Source organism: Natrix helvetica, assembly GCF_964273705.1.
Source record: "Natrix helvetica genome assembly, chromosome: 4".
NCBI classification, from domain to species: Eukaryota; Metazoa; Chordata; class Lepidosauria; order Squamata; family Natricidae; genus Natrix; species Natrix helvetica.
The window spans coordinates 141,875,779-141,894,341 of NC_138550.1; the positions used below are offsets into that span (position 1 = coordinate 141,875,779).

Here is an 18,563-nt window from a genome sequence, read left to right on the forward strand (position 1 = left end):
AGAATGAAACATAATACAAAGAATTTGTATTTAACAAAGAGAAATAGATAATCTGACATTAAAAATGTCTGTTTCAAAGAAATTTGTCTCATGGGATGGAAGAAAGAGAAGATTTTGGCTCTTGCTTATTGTTCTATTTATGAAATTAATGTCTATTCCCTCTTTCTTTTGAAAAATCCAAAGCAGCATATATGGTTCTTTCTCTATTTCATTTTATTTTCACAACAATCATGTGAATTTCCTTCAGTGAAAGATTGATATTGGTCCAAGGTCACCCAGTTTGCTTCATAGCCAGAATAAAAATCTGGGTCTAGGATGCTCAGTCCTAGTTTGTCATTCTACATATTCAGCACACAGTCCTCAGAAGTAATCCCCACTGAGTTAATTGTATCTTCTTAGCCCTACCTCCCACTATAGTTACTGCACTAAGTTTCAAGATACATCCTTCTTATGTCCTGCTGTACTGTACTGTGGTATAATAGAAAGCATAGTTCTGTAATTATTAATAGACAATGATTGGAACATATTATGTGTTAGTAATGCAGATTACACTAGCACTCTAAAATCTTGATATTGTATTCCAGACTTGAAAATAAAAGATTTGAAACTTTGAACACTTCCAGTCAGGAACACCTGAGGTGTTGCTAAATTCGCTACAGTGATTCAGCATCCATGAACAATTAGGATATAAAACATCAAAATTTTAGTTGATCATCTGGTTTGGAGTACAGCCAACTTCACTCAACCACTACCAGTGGTAATTTAAAGAACAAAACTGAATATAACAACAAGGGGATTATAACATTTCAAATAGTTTAGGAATAATTCTAAAAGAAAAAAAAGATATTTCTTGCCTCTAGGTATGAATTAATATTTATAAGTGCAGAGAAAAAGCCAAGCTAACAAAGAACAGCTACTGCGAAATGCACTGAATCATTCAACAACTTAGAGACTCTGCGAATTATATTATATATATTCAAGTTCATTCAAAGAGGCTGTTTTTCAATGGCCAGTATCCAAAGTTACAGTAACAGAATCAGTACAGAAGATGAGATTCTATCTCTAGCGTTTTCCCAAATTGAATTCTCAAATGAGTTAGACATGAGTTGAACTCAAAGTACTTATAAGAAAGAGCATCAATTTCTATATTATTCTGGAAAGATGAAAATGGGATTCCAAAAAGCAAATCAAACAGAAAAAACACTAGATACCCTTAGTTATTTGAATAATAGTGTTATCTCACTGAAAGATGTGGCTAACCAAAGGTCAGGTTAATCATGCTATAAATCTCAATCCAATTCAATATACGTATTATATTCAGTATATATGTAGTTCAATTCAGTATATTATAGTTATTACAATTGATTAATTATTTTTCATTGAAGAAGGCCCATTTTGTTCACTGTAATGTGTTCCTTCACAATTATCATGGTGGAAAGAAGGAAGGATGGATGCTTAGCAAAATTATCAGTGAAAAAACAAAGAAAAAACTGCGGATTTTTAAATTTGTACAACATCTCCTAGCTAAGTCTGCCATTTTTAAGAGATGGAAAAATAATAAACATAAAAATAAAAGACATAGGTCTTTTGAATGTAATGCAAAAGTCATTTTGTATTTATGTACATATCACCCATTACTTGATGATTACATTCTAAGCAGTCAGGTGCTTCATAAATCATCATGTTCCAATCTTGTTTGATTTAATACTTGCCAAGAAGAAACTCTAATTAAAAAAAACTCCTTAAACAATGAACAAAAATACCGTAAGTGATCCATCTTTAAATAGAAAAAGAAAAATACATTGCAAATAGATCAGAATTTCATAGTCTGGTAATTCATATCACACTATGAAAACTCTCTACAAATATTTATTTCCCCCCTTTTTTTATTCCATCTCCCTTATCTAATATCATAGATGAGGGACCATCCCTAGAGAACAAAGAGGAGACAGAATCAATTATACCCAGTGTCCGGTTTCTTCAGAATGAAGGCATCTGTTCCATGCCAGTGACTTCCACACAGAAGAAAAACATAACTTTGAAGGCATTTGTGTTCATGGTTGACAGTTGCGGATCTTAGGGACTTCTGTAATTTCCCAGCTGCAAACATTATTTGCCTATTGCTACCACTATTGCAGCTGATCTTTCTCCCCCCCTCTCTCTCACACACATACACCCAAAATTTATCAAAGAAAGTGTATCAATGCAAAATTGGCATCAGTTGCCTAAATCAGTTGCCCCCCCCTTCATGTTCTACAAGTACACTAGGCACATGGATGAATAAGGATTTCTCTTATTCATCCATGTTACTGACCCACCTCTCAGTGTTAAGGTAGCCTATAAAGAGAATCATTAAACATCGCTGTGACCCTCTTTCACCATTATAATCATTAAATCAAACATTATTATTATTATCCCAAGTATTATCCCACAAAGGAGGGAGGAAGGTCAGGTATTTTTTCTGCATTGAGTTATTTATGAAAATAATGAAGGGGACATAACAATAAATATTTTCATTGTGTTGCTCTTCTTTTTCTCATTCTACAAACTTCTCATTCTATTGCAATACTTCAACTTCAAAAATCCTAAGGGCATAGACATAAATAATGTTTATAAGTATAGAAGGATATGGATAAAAACTAACCTCTTAAGATTCACAAACCTATTTTAACACCTTATTCTCACCTCAATGATAATCATAGGAAACCAGTTTATACCAAGCCAGACTATCTAACTAATCTTATTCATTATCCTTAACAATGGGCCTCGAGGATCATAAACACCCCAAGGTTTCCTATTCAAATCTCATTTTAACCTGGACCACCCTGTAAAATGATAATGGTTTTAAATGAATATTCTTCCTTTATGTTTGTTTAAACATTCATGGATGTTACTAGTGCAATATGCCCCAATTGTTTATTATGGAATAGGAACACCTCAAAACACAAAGAGCAATATCGATTGTCCCAAAGGAAAGCAAAGTTATTGAACCTTGGCTCATAAATGCAAGTGTGAAGCTTGACAACTAACATCTGCCAATATGTACTGCAATACCTCCTTTCCCTTATAATTAGGAAGATATATTGGAGGATAAAACTTTAGAAATATTGTTCACAGTGAGGTGATATATAATTCCAAACAGGCAGATTTTGCTATCTTGAATAATATTTTAAGATCCATGTTAGATTTTCAGACAAAGGAAACACTATTAAGACAATGGCAATCATATATATGAAACAATATTAGAAATGAGGAAGAAATTGTTTTGATTCATATGTTAATACAAACCATACTCATTCATGCTTCTCCAAACTAATATGCAAATCTAAACAAAACTATTTTATGGTTTTCATATTTTGTGATGCAGTGGCCAATCAAAAATAAATGCCAGAGTAAACAGCCCAAAAGTGCATAAGTGAACTGCATATGAAGATTGTAGAATTTTCTCGTGGCTTTTTATACTAAAAATCACAACTTGAATGAAAAATTCAACCACGGAAATAGATCTGTTCAGTCCTAAATGCTACTGCTGTAGGTAATGTTGTACAGTTTAGGTCATGGATCAATCTAACAATGTCATTGTCTATATATGTTCTATCTATAATAAGACCATTTGTGCCTAAAATATTGTGTATGGGATTACTGTCCTCTACTCATTGTACAACTACTGTTTCCCAAACAATTTTAATAAATCCAATACATTTAAGGTTTATGGAAGAGGGAAGTATAGAAAAATAGATTTGCCTTTTATTTGGAAATATGTTTTTTGACCTGAAGTGTGTATATCTGATAAGTACGGATGTCACTTCAAGTCAGCTTTGTACAGTATACTTAAAAAACCTGACAAAGTCAGGTTTGAATGATAGGTAAAAAATGATAAAGTTAAGCATCTTTTCAGTCATATATTAGTCTTCCCTCAAAGAACACGACTCCACAATCCAGAACTGGAATTCTAATTCTATTACTCTTCTGAATCTGCTGACACATTTACCTTTTAAAGTTTCTCTGTAATATAGTCACACTCCCCCCCCCCCCCCAGGAACAGCACTAATTTATGTTTGAAGAACAAACCCACAATCTGGCACCATTGTTCATAAATGTCTGGCAATGCTATCAAATTTCTGGCAGCTGAGAGACTTAATCGCTTTAACAAACAATTCTACCTGGAAGTCTCTTTAAGCATGCTTTCTTAATCTACTGTAGCATTCTTCCCAAATTTCCTTTGCAGAAGTATTTTTGCATGCTTCTGTTTCAATATGAGAGAAAAATCATATTGGAACAAACATTTCTGTCTCTTGCTATCAACAATTCTATCATCTTAATTCTTTGGAATGCTGTCATTCAATAGCCAGTAGAGTCTTTGTTTAAGGCCCATCTGAGTAGATGCTTTTAATCAGTTCATTAAACTGCATTTTCTCAGGCCCTAAAGCAATTTTTTTTTACTATGCTACTTTACATTTTTAACTGGTTTATTTTAAATGTATCATCCATGCTTTCTATTTATATCATAATGTACCACTCTTGGATACAAGCCTTTCATCGTGGACAACAACAAATAACATTTGCTATTGTTGTTTTAGGGGAAAACAAATACTTAGCTGAAGGTATTAAAGCAGATATAAATGATGTAAGGGTTTTTTTTTTTTTACTGAGGAAAAATCATGGCAAGTGTCAACATGAACATCTTGATGCCACCTTGTTATATGTATTAACACAACATGTTGTGATAAAATGATGAAAGAGTAGTTTGCATCCTGCTGCTCTAAAACCAATCAGGAAATGTTACACTGAAAACAGAACATCAGCTAGACAGTCCATTGTGGAAAGTCTTTTGACCCAGCGAATTGAAACATGACATTTGAACTACCACCTAGGGAGGTGACTGTGCGGTCATCATCAGTCAGGCAAGCAACGTAGCCTATAGCTCTTCAGTTAAAGTGAATCACAAAGGGGAACTGGTTGGTGGTAATAACTGGTACTTATGCAAATTGCATATTAACATCCAGCCAGGCAGATATTGAAGCGTCCTATAGCCATCGAGGTAACTACAGGTTCTTATATAACTGAGGTGGGCCGGGAAACTACTTTCTCAGATGGTGGTTAACACTCCTCTGTTTTAAAAATGTGATGGAGAATGACCTATGCTAACCGATGCTAACCAATAATTTAAAATAACAATAGTCCAGTTTCATTGTTGCTACTGGAAGAACAAATTTATCCACTAGATGGAGTCTCGCCTATAATGGCAATTGCTACAAGAACTGCTTCGTAACCTAGGCTATCTTTTCCTTTAGATGTTTTGTTTCATTGTGTAACAGTCCACAGATTACTGAGCAGAACCTAAGAAAAGTAAAGGTTCTTCAGAGACTTTCCTTTCACTTGTGGATTATTCCACTGAGGCAATTCACCTTGTTACTTATTCAAATGAGCTTCGGATGATATATTATTTTTAGTAGGCCAATGGTTGCATTGGTAACATTTCCAAAAGTCTGAAGAAAAATATGTATTTAAAACTTGGGTACATATTGCAATTACAAAAAAAATCCCTTGGCACGCTAACCTCTTTTTTCATACTAATTTACCTCATTCTGAATTATCACGCAGCATTTTTCCTTCATTGGTTTTTAAAAAAAAATCTGAGTTCACAAATGCTTAGCTCTTTCCTATTGCCTATTCTATACTTTTTATTGCACACATGCTTTTAAAATTTGTATCCTGTGCATTCCATAAAACTTGATTAACAACGTGACGGAAGAGACTTTTTAATGAATACACTCAAGCATAATTTAGCCATTTTATTTAAATATGGAAAAAGTTGCACTGAAAGACCTATTTACTAAAATACCTTAAAATTTTGATTTGCTGGTCTAAGAAGAAACAGGCACTGTATTATTGTGCAGAATGGGAGAATAGTAGAAAATGAATAAATGTCATGTTAAAATAAAGAGAAAATATATGCTAAGTCTGGTTTCAAAATGACTTCCCCCCCCCCAAATTAACGAGTGCTATACAACGTACAAATGTTTACTAAAGAAAATACATTTATTTCTCATTATCATAATAAATTCCTAGCTTCATAATACTATTTTCCTGCTCCTGATAAAATTACTAATAAGCAAAAGTGCACATTAAGCTAGAATCAGTTTTTCAGAACCAATTTTCCCCCCAAATAACCCACTCACATTAACAAAAGATTGCAGTGGCTTGCAAATTATAGGGTGTTATTTTTAGTGGAAGTAGTTCAATATTCATATTGGAACAGATGTGGCAGTTTAACAAAACAGCTCTTCAAATCCTGCACAAATTGAAAACAGGAAAACTGATTGCATTTTCTCTTATCACTTTCCTTTTCTGAATTGACACTTATGGCCTTCTGAAAATTTACACGTGGCTTTCATCTCAGCAGCACCTGCTGATCAAACGAAACCTAAAATTTTCACGAAAATGTTATGAAGGATTCATTTTCTCTACATCATTTCAGAGAAACATCAGGAGTTGACTTCATGGCCACAACTGTTGTATTACTATAGTACTATTTGAATTCATCCTATATTTTCATGGACATTTTTAAAAAGGAATGAAATCGCTGGTGACTCTTGTCATATTAGTTCTTTGTCTGCTTTAAATTAATTTTCATTTCCAGGCTTGCCTAACACTGATTAGTTTTATTGTACTACTGGTTCCATTTTATAGTGTCTCAAAGAATTTGAGATAATAAAGGTTTTAATGTTTCATATCTAACTTGTCTTCGAAAGATATCAGTACACACAGGCAGTAGACTTGATGATCCAAGATGCCAGCAAAATATATATATATATCACAACAATTATATCAGAAATTGTTTCTCTGAAATGGACTCAGAGAAACAGATTGTATGATAAATGAATGGTGTAATTTAAATCTGTGAATCCAGTGGAACTGAATAAATAATAGGTTTTGACACATTTGCCAACCAATTCTCACAGAAAAAATGGTAAAGCAACTAGTCCCTGACACAACATGTGAAAATGCAAATCCAGAAATACTATATATTCTTGGGACAATTAAAGAAATTCCTAAGATTTGCTTTTTGTAACAGATAGAGATCTAAACCTTCCCATGTCTTCTGCAATTATCCTTTGCTATTCTCCTTCAATGATAAGGAGACCTGAAGGCAGACACAACATACAATAATATATGTGGCACTCCTGCCTTCTGGTTTGTGAACTTGTGTTCCATCATGCTTGCTTACTGAGGCACTCGTAAACCTGAAATGTCAATATATTCAGTCAATGCAAGTAAAGTAATGGGACTCTATTGTCTCATCCCATTGATCTTTTGTTGTCAACATGGATCCATGACTTCCCACCCCTTTCAGCTTTAAACAGATTTTAATTAGGCTTGCAGCTACTGGATCATGTTTCTTTAACTAGTTATGCATACACCTGATCAAGCACTGTAGCAAAAAGGTTAATCCCCTCCGAGTTAAGGCGTATTTGGTTTCTAAGGAGCTTATTTACAAACAATTCTCTGGGCTGATTTGTAGTTCACTTCATTTTTTTTTAGTTTAAATGTTTACAGTAGTAGTAAGTTTTTTAAAATATTAATTAGAAATTTACAATATTTTCTCAATTATATTATTTCTATTTTTTCAGTTTTGAAGACTACTGAGCATAATAACTATGTAAAAAAAATATTACATAGGAAAATGTGAGCCATGACATCTAAAATCAAAGATTCTAACATTAAACACAAATTATCTTTCTTTAAGCTGTAGTATCAGTCTTTTGACAGAAATTGTTCACACATCCAGGTATAAAATCTAAATCAGACATACTATTACAAGGACCAATAGTTAAAAACCCATTTGAACTATTACAAAAGAGTAAACCTCATTGATCTGTCTAAACGTACTTCTAAGTTAGTCTACTTGGGACTTCTTATTCATGCACACTCATCCTGAACCCGTCATACAAAACGTGAATGGAAGAACTTTAGTAAAGATGGATGAGAAGAGTTGAAAAGACATAAGCCTTCTCAATCTCTTTAAAATATATATATCATCAATTCCAAAATCATTAGAGTCCCCCCCCCCCACACACACACACCCTGGCAAATCTTGCACAAAAAACAGCTTCTTTCCCCCGTTCTCATTTAATAAAAGAATGAACTATACTTTTAACGAGCTTCATTTTTAATTCCCATTTCAGCCTGTAAAAGCTCGTCAATGTATTTTTTCCCCCACGCACCCAAAAGCCCCGGTTTCTTTATCGCGTTCTTTAAAAAGAAAAAACTAAATCCAATCAGGTTGAACAATTAAACATAAACAGAGTGGAGTGAGGAAAGGTGGGGAAAATAATCCCACCTTTTCAAGTCCGGCTGAATAAATGGGAGGGGGGGAAGCAGGGTGTATATCACACCTCTCCCCAACATTCACAGGTAAGATAGATCCCTCTTCTCATCTCACTCCAGGCTAATCTTTAAATGTAAATTCTCCACCAGCTAAGAGGAGAGGCAAGATAAGAGGTTACATCTTCACTTGGAGCCTGTTATCAACTTTAGCATCATTTAGAGAGAGAAAAAAACACACTCTGGAGAGGGCTATTGCAGAAGAGGCAGAACCGATGGTACTCCCCCCTCCCTCCCTCCCTCTCCCCCCCCCCTCTGCTTGGAGATTACCTTCTGGCTGACGAGCACACGGGCAGGAACCGAGACAGCAGCGCAGCGAGGGCTTTGTATTCATTAAACACACATTGCAGCTTATCTGAAGTAAAAGCCTTGTCAGGATGGCACATTGTGTGTGAGAGAAAAGGGGGGAGAGTAGGGGGAGAGAGAGAGAGGCAATGTGCATCAGAGTGATTACAATATCAGCCTGATCCAGATGGAGGCAGGAAAAATAAACACAGGGGGAGAGAAAGGCATTGGCCTATGACTGAGAGGGGCAACTCCTTCTGGAAGTAGAAAGACCAACTTTGATACACACACACACACACTCACACCTGCTAAGAAAGCAGAGCTGCAAGCGGTTTCCAGATCTCCATTTTTTTTCTCCCCTTAAGTTAACATTCACTTCATAAGCATCTATCTTTCTCTCTCTCTGAACAGCACTAAGTTGTATGCTAGGCAATGCTCTTTCTGAGCTGGGTGTCATGCCCCAGAAGATATGAAGTAAAAAATGGATGCACAGGCAAATTGATTTATTGTATTTATAATCTAGGTTTCCTCAAAGGGACTCAGGGTAGTGTGCACCACTCTTCTGTAGACCGTGTTTTATGCTCACAACCATCCTGTAATGCTGCATTGGCTGAAAGGCGGTGAGTGGTCCAAGGTTACCCAATTTTTCATAGCTCCATGGGGAATTCAATCCTGTATTCAATTCAATTCAACACCTAACAGAGGACAATCCAGGCATTCCAGAGTTTTGGACTGCAAAAAAATCTAATTTTGTTGCATTAGAGTACAATCACTGTAATCCACCAATCTGATTGTATGAGTAATCTGTCCCAGGGTATAAAATAAAAATTAGGAAAGTTTTGTTCATTTTCCCTTAGCATTGAATAATAATTTAATGTTCCTTTTCTAATGATTAACACTCATACATGTCAATCCACCTGCCTATTTCATGGACTACTTGCTCTTTTCCCTTTGTTTAATTTTGCAAAATGCATAATATCACACTATAATGGACCACCAATCAAAGCTGAGTGGAATAGTTTTAGTTGTCGTCCTTCAGTGTAGAGCTAGCAAAACAGGTTGTTTGATGAAGAAATGAGCCAAGATGGAGTTATTTACTAGAATATGCCATGCCAAGAAAGTCAATCTAGATAATAAATTTTATTAATTGGGTTCATTTTTATACACAATTAAAATGTATTTTACAATAAAATATATTTATTATCATTATGGGAAAACGTTTGGTACAATGTGGCTAATTATGCCAATTAATAAGAATAACTTTTGAGTCCAGAAAACTTGACTTGCATTTCGTTTGCTCTTTAGTTATATCTTATTTTTTACATCCTTCCTTCCCGCCCCAATTTCTTCCCCCTAAATATAGTTACAAAGGGAGGAACAAAAATGGTGGTGGTGCCATCAATATGACCTACCTTAAATTAGGATCTGAACTATATGTCCTTATCTACTAAACCAGTGTTTCTCAAACCTGGCGACTTTAAGTCCTGTGGACTTCAACTCCCAGAATTCCCCAGCCAGGAGTCCACAGGACTTAAAGTCGCCAAGTTTGAGAAACACTGTACTAAACTGACAACTCAATGAGCCATGTATTCCACCTCAAATTAATTGGCTTCAACATGTTAATAAAAGAGATATTACAATCTATAATCTCTTCCCTGAACTGGCAACTAAGGAGGTTCCCCTTCCTTTTAATTTATGTGAAACAGACAACAGAGTAATGTAATCTGATAAATTAGCAAGTCATATTGAATTCAGTCTTTGACCATTTTTGGATTTATTCTTTCGCTATTTAATATGCTTATGAAACATAAGAAAGATATTTTTCTAATCCACTGCTTTCCAATGGCAAAGCCAATGTTTATTTTTTTTTAAAAGAAACTGTATTGGACAAGTTATTATTCTTTTTTCCACACAGGAGTACCAAAGAATGACAAATGAGTAGGTTAGAAATTGAGACCTCTCCTGACTGATGTAAAAAACAGAAATGTAATTTTTATATGAAATCAGAATAAAGCCACGCAGAAAAACAACACTGTATATCAAATAATCAACCATTATATTCTACAAGTTCTTGGAGACAGTATCAAGTGCTATTAATAATTTGCCATAACTATATTCTGAAGAAGCATTCTTCTAGATATCAAATAGAGGCAAATATTCTTCCCCCCTCCCCAATTATTTGTCCCAGCTTGCAATCTTCCATGAAGCATCTGTTTGTCAAAACCAGGCAGAGCATGTAAGCCTAGACTGATGTCTGACCTGATCTACAAGGCACCTCTCAACAAGTAGAAATAAGCTATCCTTGCCATATGATGCTTAATTTATTTATTAATTTATTAATAAAAAGGTCAAATCCAGCACTTAACATCAAAAGAGAGATTCATTTATATGGAAACTTATATCATACCTAAAGGTGATTTATCATAAATCCTCTGAGTAAACTAATAATAATCTAATAAGAGTCAACACTGACTTGATGACACATAATCAATCAAACTAATAATGTAATTTTTTCATAGCATCATTAAGATATTGATGAGACATGTACTTTTCTTTCCTATAAAGCTTATACTTACAACATTTATTTCTATTTAAACACCCTTAAGAGACAGTTCTATTAGCTTGCTCATCAATATAATTTACTAGAGCCAAGTACCAGTAGTTGCAACATAATTTTGTTTTAACAAATCAATTTAATATATAGAAAAAGGAAAAAATAGATAATTATTCTCCAAAATTTCTAAATGTACATTGTGAAAAATAACAAATGATATTGGTTTACACTGGTATGTGTTTAATTTCACATATTTGAAAGACACAACATTCCCACTTCTTGTTATCCCTTTCTCTTCATACTCATTTTTTGGGGCCACTAGATTCAAAGAAAACTAGATAAATATTCACAAAAAAAGGAAGTATGCTCACTGCAAATAGATCATTTCTGGTAGTAGCAATTTTAGATGTAGGACTGCAGATATGGTTAGGCTGCAGCCTTACAGAATAAACTCTAAGGAATGCCGGGGCTGGATTTACATACTCCTTGTGAGCTTTTTTTTTTGGTCTAGCATATTATGATTTGTAATGGTTTAGTGAATTACATATATCCAGATAATTGTATTTATTCAGGAAATCAAATTAAGATGATCATGGTTTAATAAAATCTTAATTTCAAGTCAATATTCATAGCACTGGTCTGCTAATTTAAAACCAATCTCAACTTTATCTACACTACATCTTAGAACATAAAAGCACAAGTTGTGCAGTCATTTATGTGGGAAACAGTGAATTAGGCCCCATATCTACAACATATCTTCCAATAAAGAATTATGTCCAACTATTTAGTTCAAAAATTCCTGTACTTATTTTCCAGTGCCTACTGCATACACTGCTCTTATAAGGTATCTAATTTTTTTATTAAAAATATCTATTAACACATTCCATTTTTTTTTACAAAAAAGGAAGCAATATAAATATATGATATACTTGATGGTCAGAATGAAAATGTGTAAGAGATGAACCATTCATAATCAAAGCTGTCTGAAAGTTCAAGCTTGGGGCTATAAATCTTAATTTCAACTGATTCTCTCTTAATAATGGTTACCTTCCTGTAAATCAAAAAGGTCCATCTGCCTTAGGCAGAGAGGCCTTTTTAGCTGCTTAATGCTTCGAAATCTAACATCTTTTCTTGCATTGAGTATGTGAATTCTAGTGTGCAATAATGTGAGAATACCGACATATGACTATTATGCCATAATACCTCATTGCTCAGCTCATCATGACTTAGCTTGTAATTCCTATGTTAATTATGGTCATAATTACTATAAGCAGATGTGGTAAAAATTCCTAAGATCTTTTTTTATGGCACAGTGTATATATTTTAGTCCTCTAAGATTAGTGATCATGTGTATATCCACACAATCATGTGAAATAGAATGCATAGAAAATGCATACTTGGACTAAAATATTCCTCTTCCATTTTAGTGAATTTCTGTGCACTATCCTGCATATCTTGTATTAAAATGAGCAATGTTATTATTTGCTACTAAAATTCGTGCTTAATGTAAATTTAGCATCCCCCACTCATCCATCACTGATGCATACAAGTCCATGGCAACCACATAGCATTTACTTCCTTTCAAAATTTGGACTGTCCTGTTTATATAGCACTACTTTATAATAATATAATTATGGTAAATTTCATTGCAACGAAACATCTTAAGCTTTCTTTCTTTCTTTCCTTCTTTCTTTTTCTCTCTCTTTTCAGTCTTTAATTAGTGTGAACAGACAGGTGATCCTTGTCATACAAAACTGAGCTCTAAAAATAGAGCAAAAGCATCTCTTTCTGTTTAGACAACATACAGAGCTCTACTCTGTTCTTATCACTCACAATTACTTCCATTATGCCAAGGCAATGCTTACTTTAAGAAAACATTCACTGCTCTTCAAATATCATTTGAGAACTTTCTTATCAAGGAAGGTACATTTTTTTTAATGAAGATGGATGTTGATGTCTATCAGATTAAGCTAATAAATTCTAAATCAAAATCTCTCTTTACACAATCATTAATTTTAACTATTCTTATTTGTTAAATGCTGGTCTTATTCACTTCTACTTTTATTCCCCCATAACCTTACATAAAAGCAAGCTTGAATTACAAAATAATTGTTCATTTTTAAAAAAAAAAATCAAATGCTGTATTTAACAATGTATGAATTCATGTGAAAAAGTAATTATGCCATGTATTGGAAGGCTTTTGTCTAGTGAGATCATTCAGTGCTCAGCATGTTAAAAGGAATCTGGAGATTTTAAAAAAAATCACACTGGAGTCCATTCTTCCATGAAAGATGCTCCATTTACATTCTAATAGTAATATTCCTTTTTATGCGAAGTAAAACTCTCATAACAATCACTTTTTAAGTCAGAGCTTCGAGAAAAAGACCATTTTTAAAAACTTATTCTAGGCAGAGCCAATTCACAACAAATCACCTTCATCGAACAAGAGACAATTATTTTATTTCTGTTGAGTAGTTCCAAATTTAACTTAACGGAGGCAGTGGAAAATATTTGTTGTTGTTTTTTTGTTAAAAAATATTCATATTGGCACACTAATTACCAGTTATAAATCCTTTGGAGTTATCTAATATTTAACAGCACTGGGACTGCAGTAAACAAAGTTGAAGTATTGAACAAACCCCAATTTCACGAGGGCTTCCCTGCCTACAATGCAAGCTACTTTCAGAATGCCTACTAAAGAAATGCTCCACAGAAGCTCAGTGATTCTCCTTTCAGTGGCTGTCAGCTGAGCTCCATTTCAAAACAGTGAGAAATAGGAGTTGACAGAGGAGAATTCCTTAAGCTTGCTGGCCATTGACCATGATTTCAGGTGCCCTGAGCTTCCTGCTTCCTTTTTCCATGCAACAAACAGTACTTTTCAGCATAAGAGTATGAGGTGCTGCAGAAACATGATGACAAATTGTTACGGACGAAGGTATACTTGTGATGCTTCAGTGGAGGGTCATAAGCAGTAGCTTAACAATGGGAATGGGAAAATGCTATTTCAAAAATAAAGTAGGAATCACTGAAATGATGGACACCTTTGAAGAAAATGAAGCTGAATAGCAGCAGCTACTAGAATGAAATGGCTTGATATCATTAACTACATTCCACTGCAAAATAGAATTATTACTTGTCTGTTGGTTCATTCATAAGATTTTGAAAGTGAAGCATTTCTCATTTGTATGTGAATGAAGATTTGATTTCCCATTCAGTTGTTGCTATAGGTTTTCTGAACTAAACAATAAACTATATTTATAATGTTAGACAGTACAGTAGTGGAGTTAGAATGGGAGAAGTAAAATTGACCAAGCTGATTCATCATGCACAATGAAATTTGATATGCCGTCTTGAAAAGTTTCATACCAATACTTTAAAGAAAATACTTGTGAATACAATGACATTTAATCATTGGTGAGGCTTGAAGAAGCCACCTATTTCTCCATCTCCTGTCATAAATTTAATGACTGGTTATTGGCATGTGCTTCTGAGCAAAATAATATATCCAGTTTGGGTTTCTAGAAAAGAACCTTTGGAAAACAATTCTTTTGTAAAAATGTAGTTACAGAAAGATCATGTCAGTTAGCTTTATGCAGGAAATTATTCCAGAATTAAACTAATCTTTCTAGCGTCTTTCAAAAAAGCAATAGCTTTTATCATTTATTGATTATGATTCAACCCTTAAATCTAGTATCAGAAGACCATCCATGCTATAGTTATCTATTCTCTACAGTCTCTCTAATCATTAATTAGCTGAATAAAAACGAAGTACAGAGTCCTTCAGATCAGCGGGAAGAACATCTTTATCAACAAATAATGCCATGTCTAAAAAGGTACCAATTTGGGGACCATTTAAAGTACATTATGCTATCGACACAAATATTCAAGCCATAAAATTCTGAAATTGCTATGAAGGTATTTTGAGTTTATTTCAAAACTATGCATTTCAAAGGCGTTTTGAATTTATTACAAAACTATGCATTCATTAAACAGTCCAAATAGATAAAAATCTGTCTAAAACTGAAAGGGGAAAAATATGATTTGGTCAGCAATTGGGACCACCATCAGGGAATAAATCAATTTTCAGGAGCTGTAGACAGCCATTTAAGTCTGGGACTTGAACAGATTAATTAGGAGAAGCAATGTTAAAAGTTAAAGGGGTCAGAGTTACATTAAGTACATGAATTTTTGCATTCCAAGACTCAGAAGTCATCCATCAAAGAGTGGGGTCAGATTGTTATACTTCTTAGGAAATCTCCCCCCCCATATATATATTTATACACATATACATATACATATACATATACATATACATATACATATACATATACATATACATATACATATACATATACATATATATATATATATATATATATATATATATATATATATATACACATACATACACACACACACACACACATTGATATAAAATATATATATAAAGTGAATCTAAGGCTGCATATTTACGCCTAGGAGTAAGTCCTGTTCAGTGCAATGGGACTTGTTTCTAAGTAACATTCACACAATTGCACTACCCTATTTCCAGATGTGCTGTCAAAGGAAAGTAGTTCAAAGGTGTAATTCAGTATATGGTAAGTCACCTATCTGGTCCAAGGATAAATAATACTCCACTTACATCTAAAGAATACAGGAACTTGGCTCATATGTGCTAATTGAAATCCAATATAGTTTGAAGAGATTTCTTGACCAACCTCTCCTAACAGTAAAGTGAATAAAACTTCAAATCAATGAAAATTGTTAGTGATCAGTTGTATATCCTCTATGATTTTTCAGTAGTGATGATTTTAAAGAAAAGATACCTGTGATTTATAAGATTAGGCTGTAATTCTGTCCTAAATGCTATACACTTACCTGGAAGGTAACTCAGTGACTCCTACTTCTAAGGAAACATATCTAGCTAGGCACTGCAATACATTTTAAAAACTGCATCTTGTTTCAGACCCCTTTTCATAAAACCAGTATCTCCGAAAGTAATTTAATTAGAACTTTCAATTTCCCGGCTTTTTTTTTTACAGTTAATACAGTTTCGTGCATTTCTCCTTCCACATATTGGCATGTATTGTAGTGACACTTATAAAAGTTTCAGATTTGGGGAAAAAAGCAATGCCTAGTGCATCTTACCTGAAATGCATTTCTGCAAAAAAGAAAATAAAGGGTGCTTTTTGATAATCATTTCTATATTGTGTTCGGTGCAGAACGTGCCCGAGCGGTTATCTATCCTGATGATTACCTATAGCAAAGCCATCACTTACGGGTGTTTTAAATCTATCCAACCACCTTGCATCGTACGAACTCGTACCCAGCAAGGAACAACTTCCCACGGGGACAAAACATTGATAGGAAAGAAATCAGCGTTATATCTTAGCACTTATCCCTTCCCAACCACCCTAACTGCACGGCTCTAATTATTATTCGGCGTTCAACGAAATCATCCCGTACATGCTCAGAGGCGCTGCTGTACATTTTTTTTCGGAGGAGAGGGGAGAGGGAGAGGAAAAATCTCGGTCTATTTCCTATTCGATCAGATTGAAAGCCTTGGACCGCTTGCCGCCCCGGATCTAGACGGCAGGCGGAACTTAAACGGAGGGCTAAAACTTTTCTCTCCTGCGCTGGGTTGCTTTGAGAAAAATGTCGATCCGGCCAGAAGGCAGAACCGACGACGCTGCTGCTTTTCGCCAAGCAACCCTCCCCTTGGCGGGCGAAGAGAAGCCTCCATCCGAGAGGCTTCAAGGCTGCCCCTGGAGCCCGCCTAGTTTAACAGCGGCGCGGGGGGCGGGAGAGGCTCAGGATCCCCCGCCTGCACTCCCACAATCAGGTCCTCAACGCAGCTCCAGGCGCGAACAGTGCTGCTCTCTCTCTCTCCTATCAGCGGGGATGGGGCGGCGGCGGCGGCGGAGGCAGCGGAGATACTTACACCGAAAAGGACTGGAGACTCCAACCATTCGCCACAGGCCGAGGGAGCTGAAAATAAAAAGTTCCCGTCCTTCTTGGAGGAAGATCCGACAGCCCCAGGCCGGCTGGCGGAGAAAAAGGCGAGCGAGGCAAGAAGAGGAGAAGGCTGACCTCGCTTCCTTTCTTCTTCTTTATTTCTTTTAATCCCCCCGCCCCCCCCACCAATCCGGAGAACCCCTCCGGTCCACACGACCGCGCGCTCGAGTCCAAACGCCGGGGAAAGGGGGGAGGGGGCAACCGGGAAACAAACACAAAGCCCGAAGTCCAGCTGTCTTTCCTCCGGCCGGTGCAGCTTTGGTTGGGGCTGCGGGAGAGCTTTACTGGAGGGGCCGCGCCGAGAGCCAGGAGCGATCACACCTGGTTTGCAAAATCATCCCCGGCGCAAAAAAAAAAAAAGCAGAAGCAAAAAGAAAAAGAAAAAAGAAAAAAGCAAGCGGGGAAGCGAGGTGAGAGAGTCCGACGGCGACCGCCCGGAGATCCTCTTTTTGTGGGCCGAGGCGAGAGCCGAAGTCCCAGCGGCAGCCGCTCGTCCGGCGCTGTCAACGGCGAGGCGCCCGCTTGCTTGCCTCTCGCGAAGGCGGCGAGTCATAGATCGGCGGGCTCCCCTTGCGCCCAACCGCCTTGGGCAAACCGCTCCATGCAATGGCTGCGCAGACCCGCCCTGCAGGAGCGTCTCCGCCGCTTGTTTGTTTGTCTGTCTCCGCGTGTGTGCGTGTGCGCGCGTGTATGGGTGGGTGGGTGGGTGAGCGAGCGAGTGCGCCTGGGTCTCTTCTCACCCCCCGCTCCCCTCCTCCTCCTCCTCTTCTACAGCCACCTCTAAAGTCAAGCAGCCGACTGCAAGCAGCTGGCCTGGCTCAGCTACCCAGGTGCAGAAGGGAGGGCTTAAAGCAGTGGGAGGTGATAGAGTTAGGAGACATCTGTGTCGGGAGGAAAGAGAAAAAACCGGGGCGGACGGCGAAGTGGGGAGGGGGGGTCAAGTATATGTTAACTATCCTCGGGTCCTTTTCCTCTTGGGCAGCAGGCTGCCTTCGTTTTCCTGCCTTTTCCCGCCTCCTCCCCCTTATACAGTGGACGTGCCACTTGCTCCCAAGGCCAGCCGCTCCCCACGGCTGCTTCCTTTAAAAGTCCAGACCGCCCTCGAGTAACCCAAGACAAACACTTTCTCCAGCCATCTGGAAAGCTGCTCTGCTCCCCCACCACCACCTCGCTTGTATCTCCGTCAGTGTCGGAAAGAGGCAGCCGGGGCTAGAAAGCAAGCCACGCGGCGATCTCCTCTGGCTAATTCTCGCTCATGGGAAGCCTTGATTGTTTGCGTTCACGTTAAAGGCCAAATGGGGCGTGGGATGTGTGGAGCCAC

General features: G+C 36.6%; 1 protein-coding gene across 4 annotated transcripts in view; it reads right to left on the reverse strand.

Moving 5' to 3' along the window:
* Window positions 1-18,205, reverse strand: part of RUNX1T1 (RUNX1 partner transcriptional co-repressor 1) — a 158,477-nt gene extending 140,272 nt beyond the window's left edge. For 3 of the 4 annotated variants that reach the window (XM_081950838.1, XM_081950836.1, XM_081950842.1), the window contains exon 1: window positions 17,169-18,205. In XM_081950838.1, the coding sequence (XP_081806964.1) occupies window positions 17,169-17,196 (28 nt within the window). In that variant the 5' untranslated portion in view covers window positions 17,197-18,205. Of the gene's footprint in view, window positions 1-8,658; window positions 8,751-17,168 lie in introns of those variants that run through there. The other variant, XM_081950837.1, reaches the window with a different exon arrangement.
* Window positions 18,206-18,563: the final 358 nt, after the last annotated feature.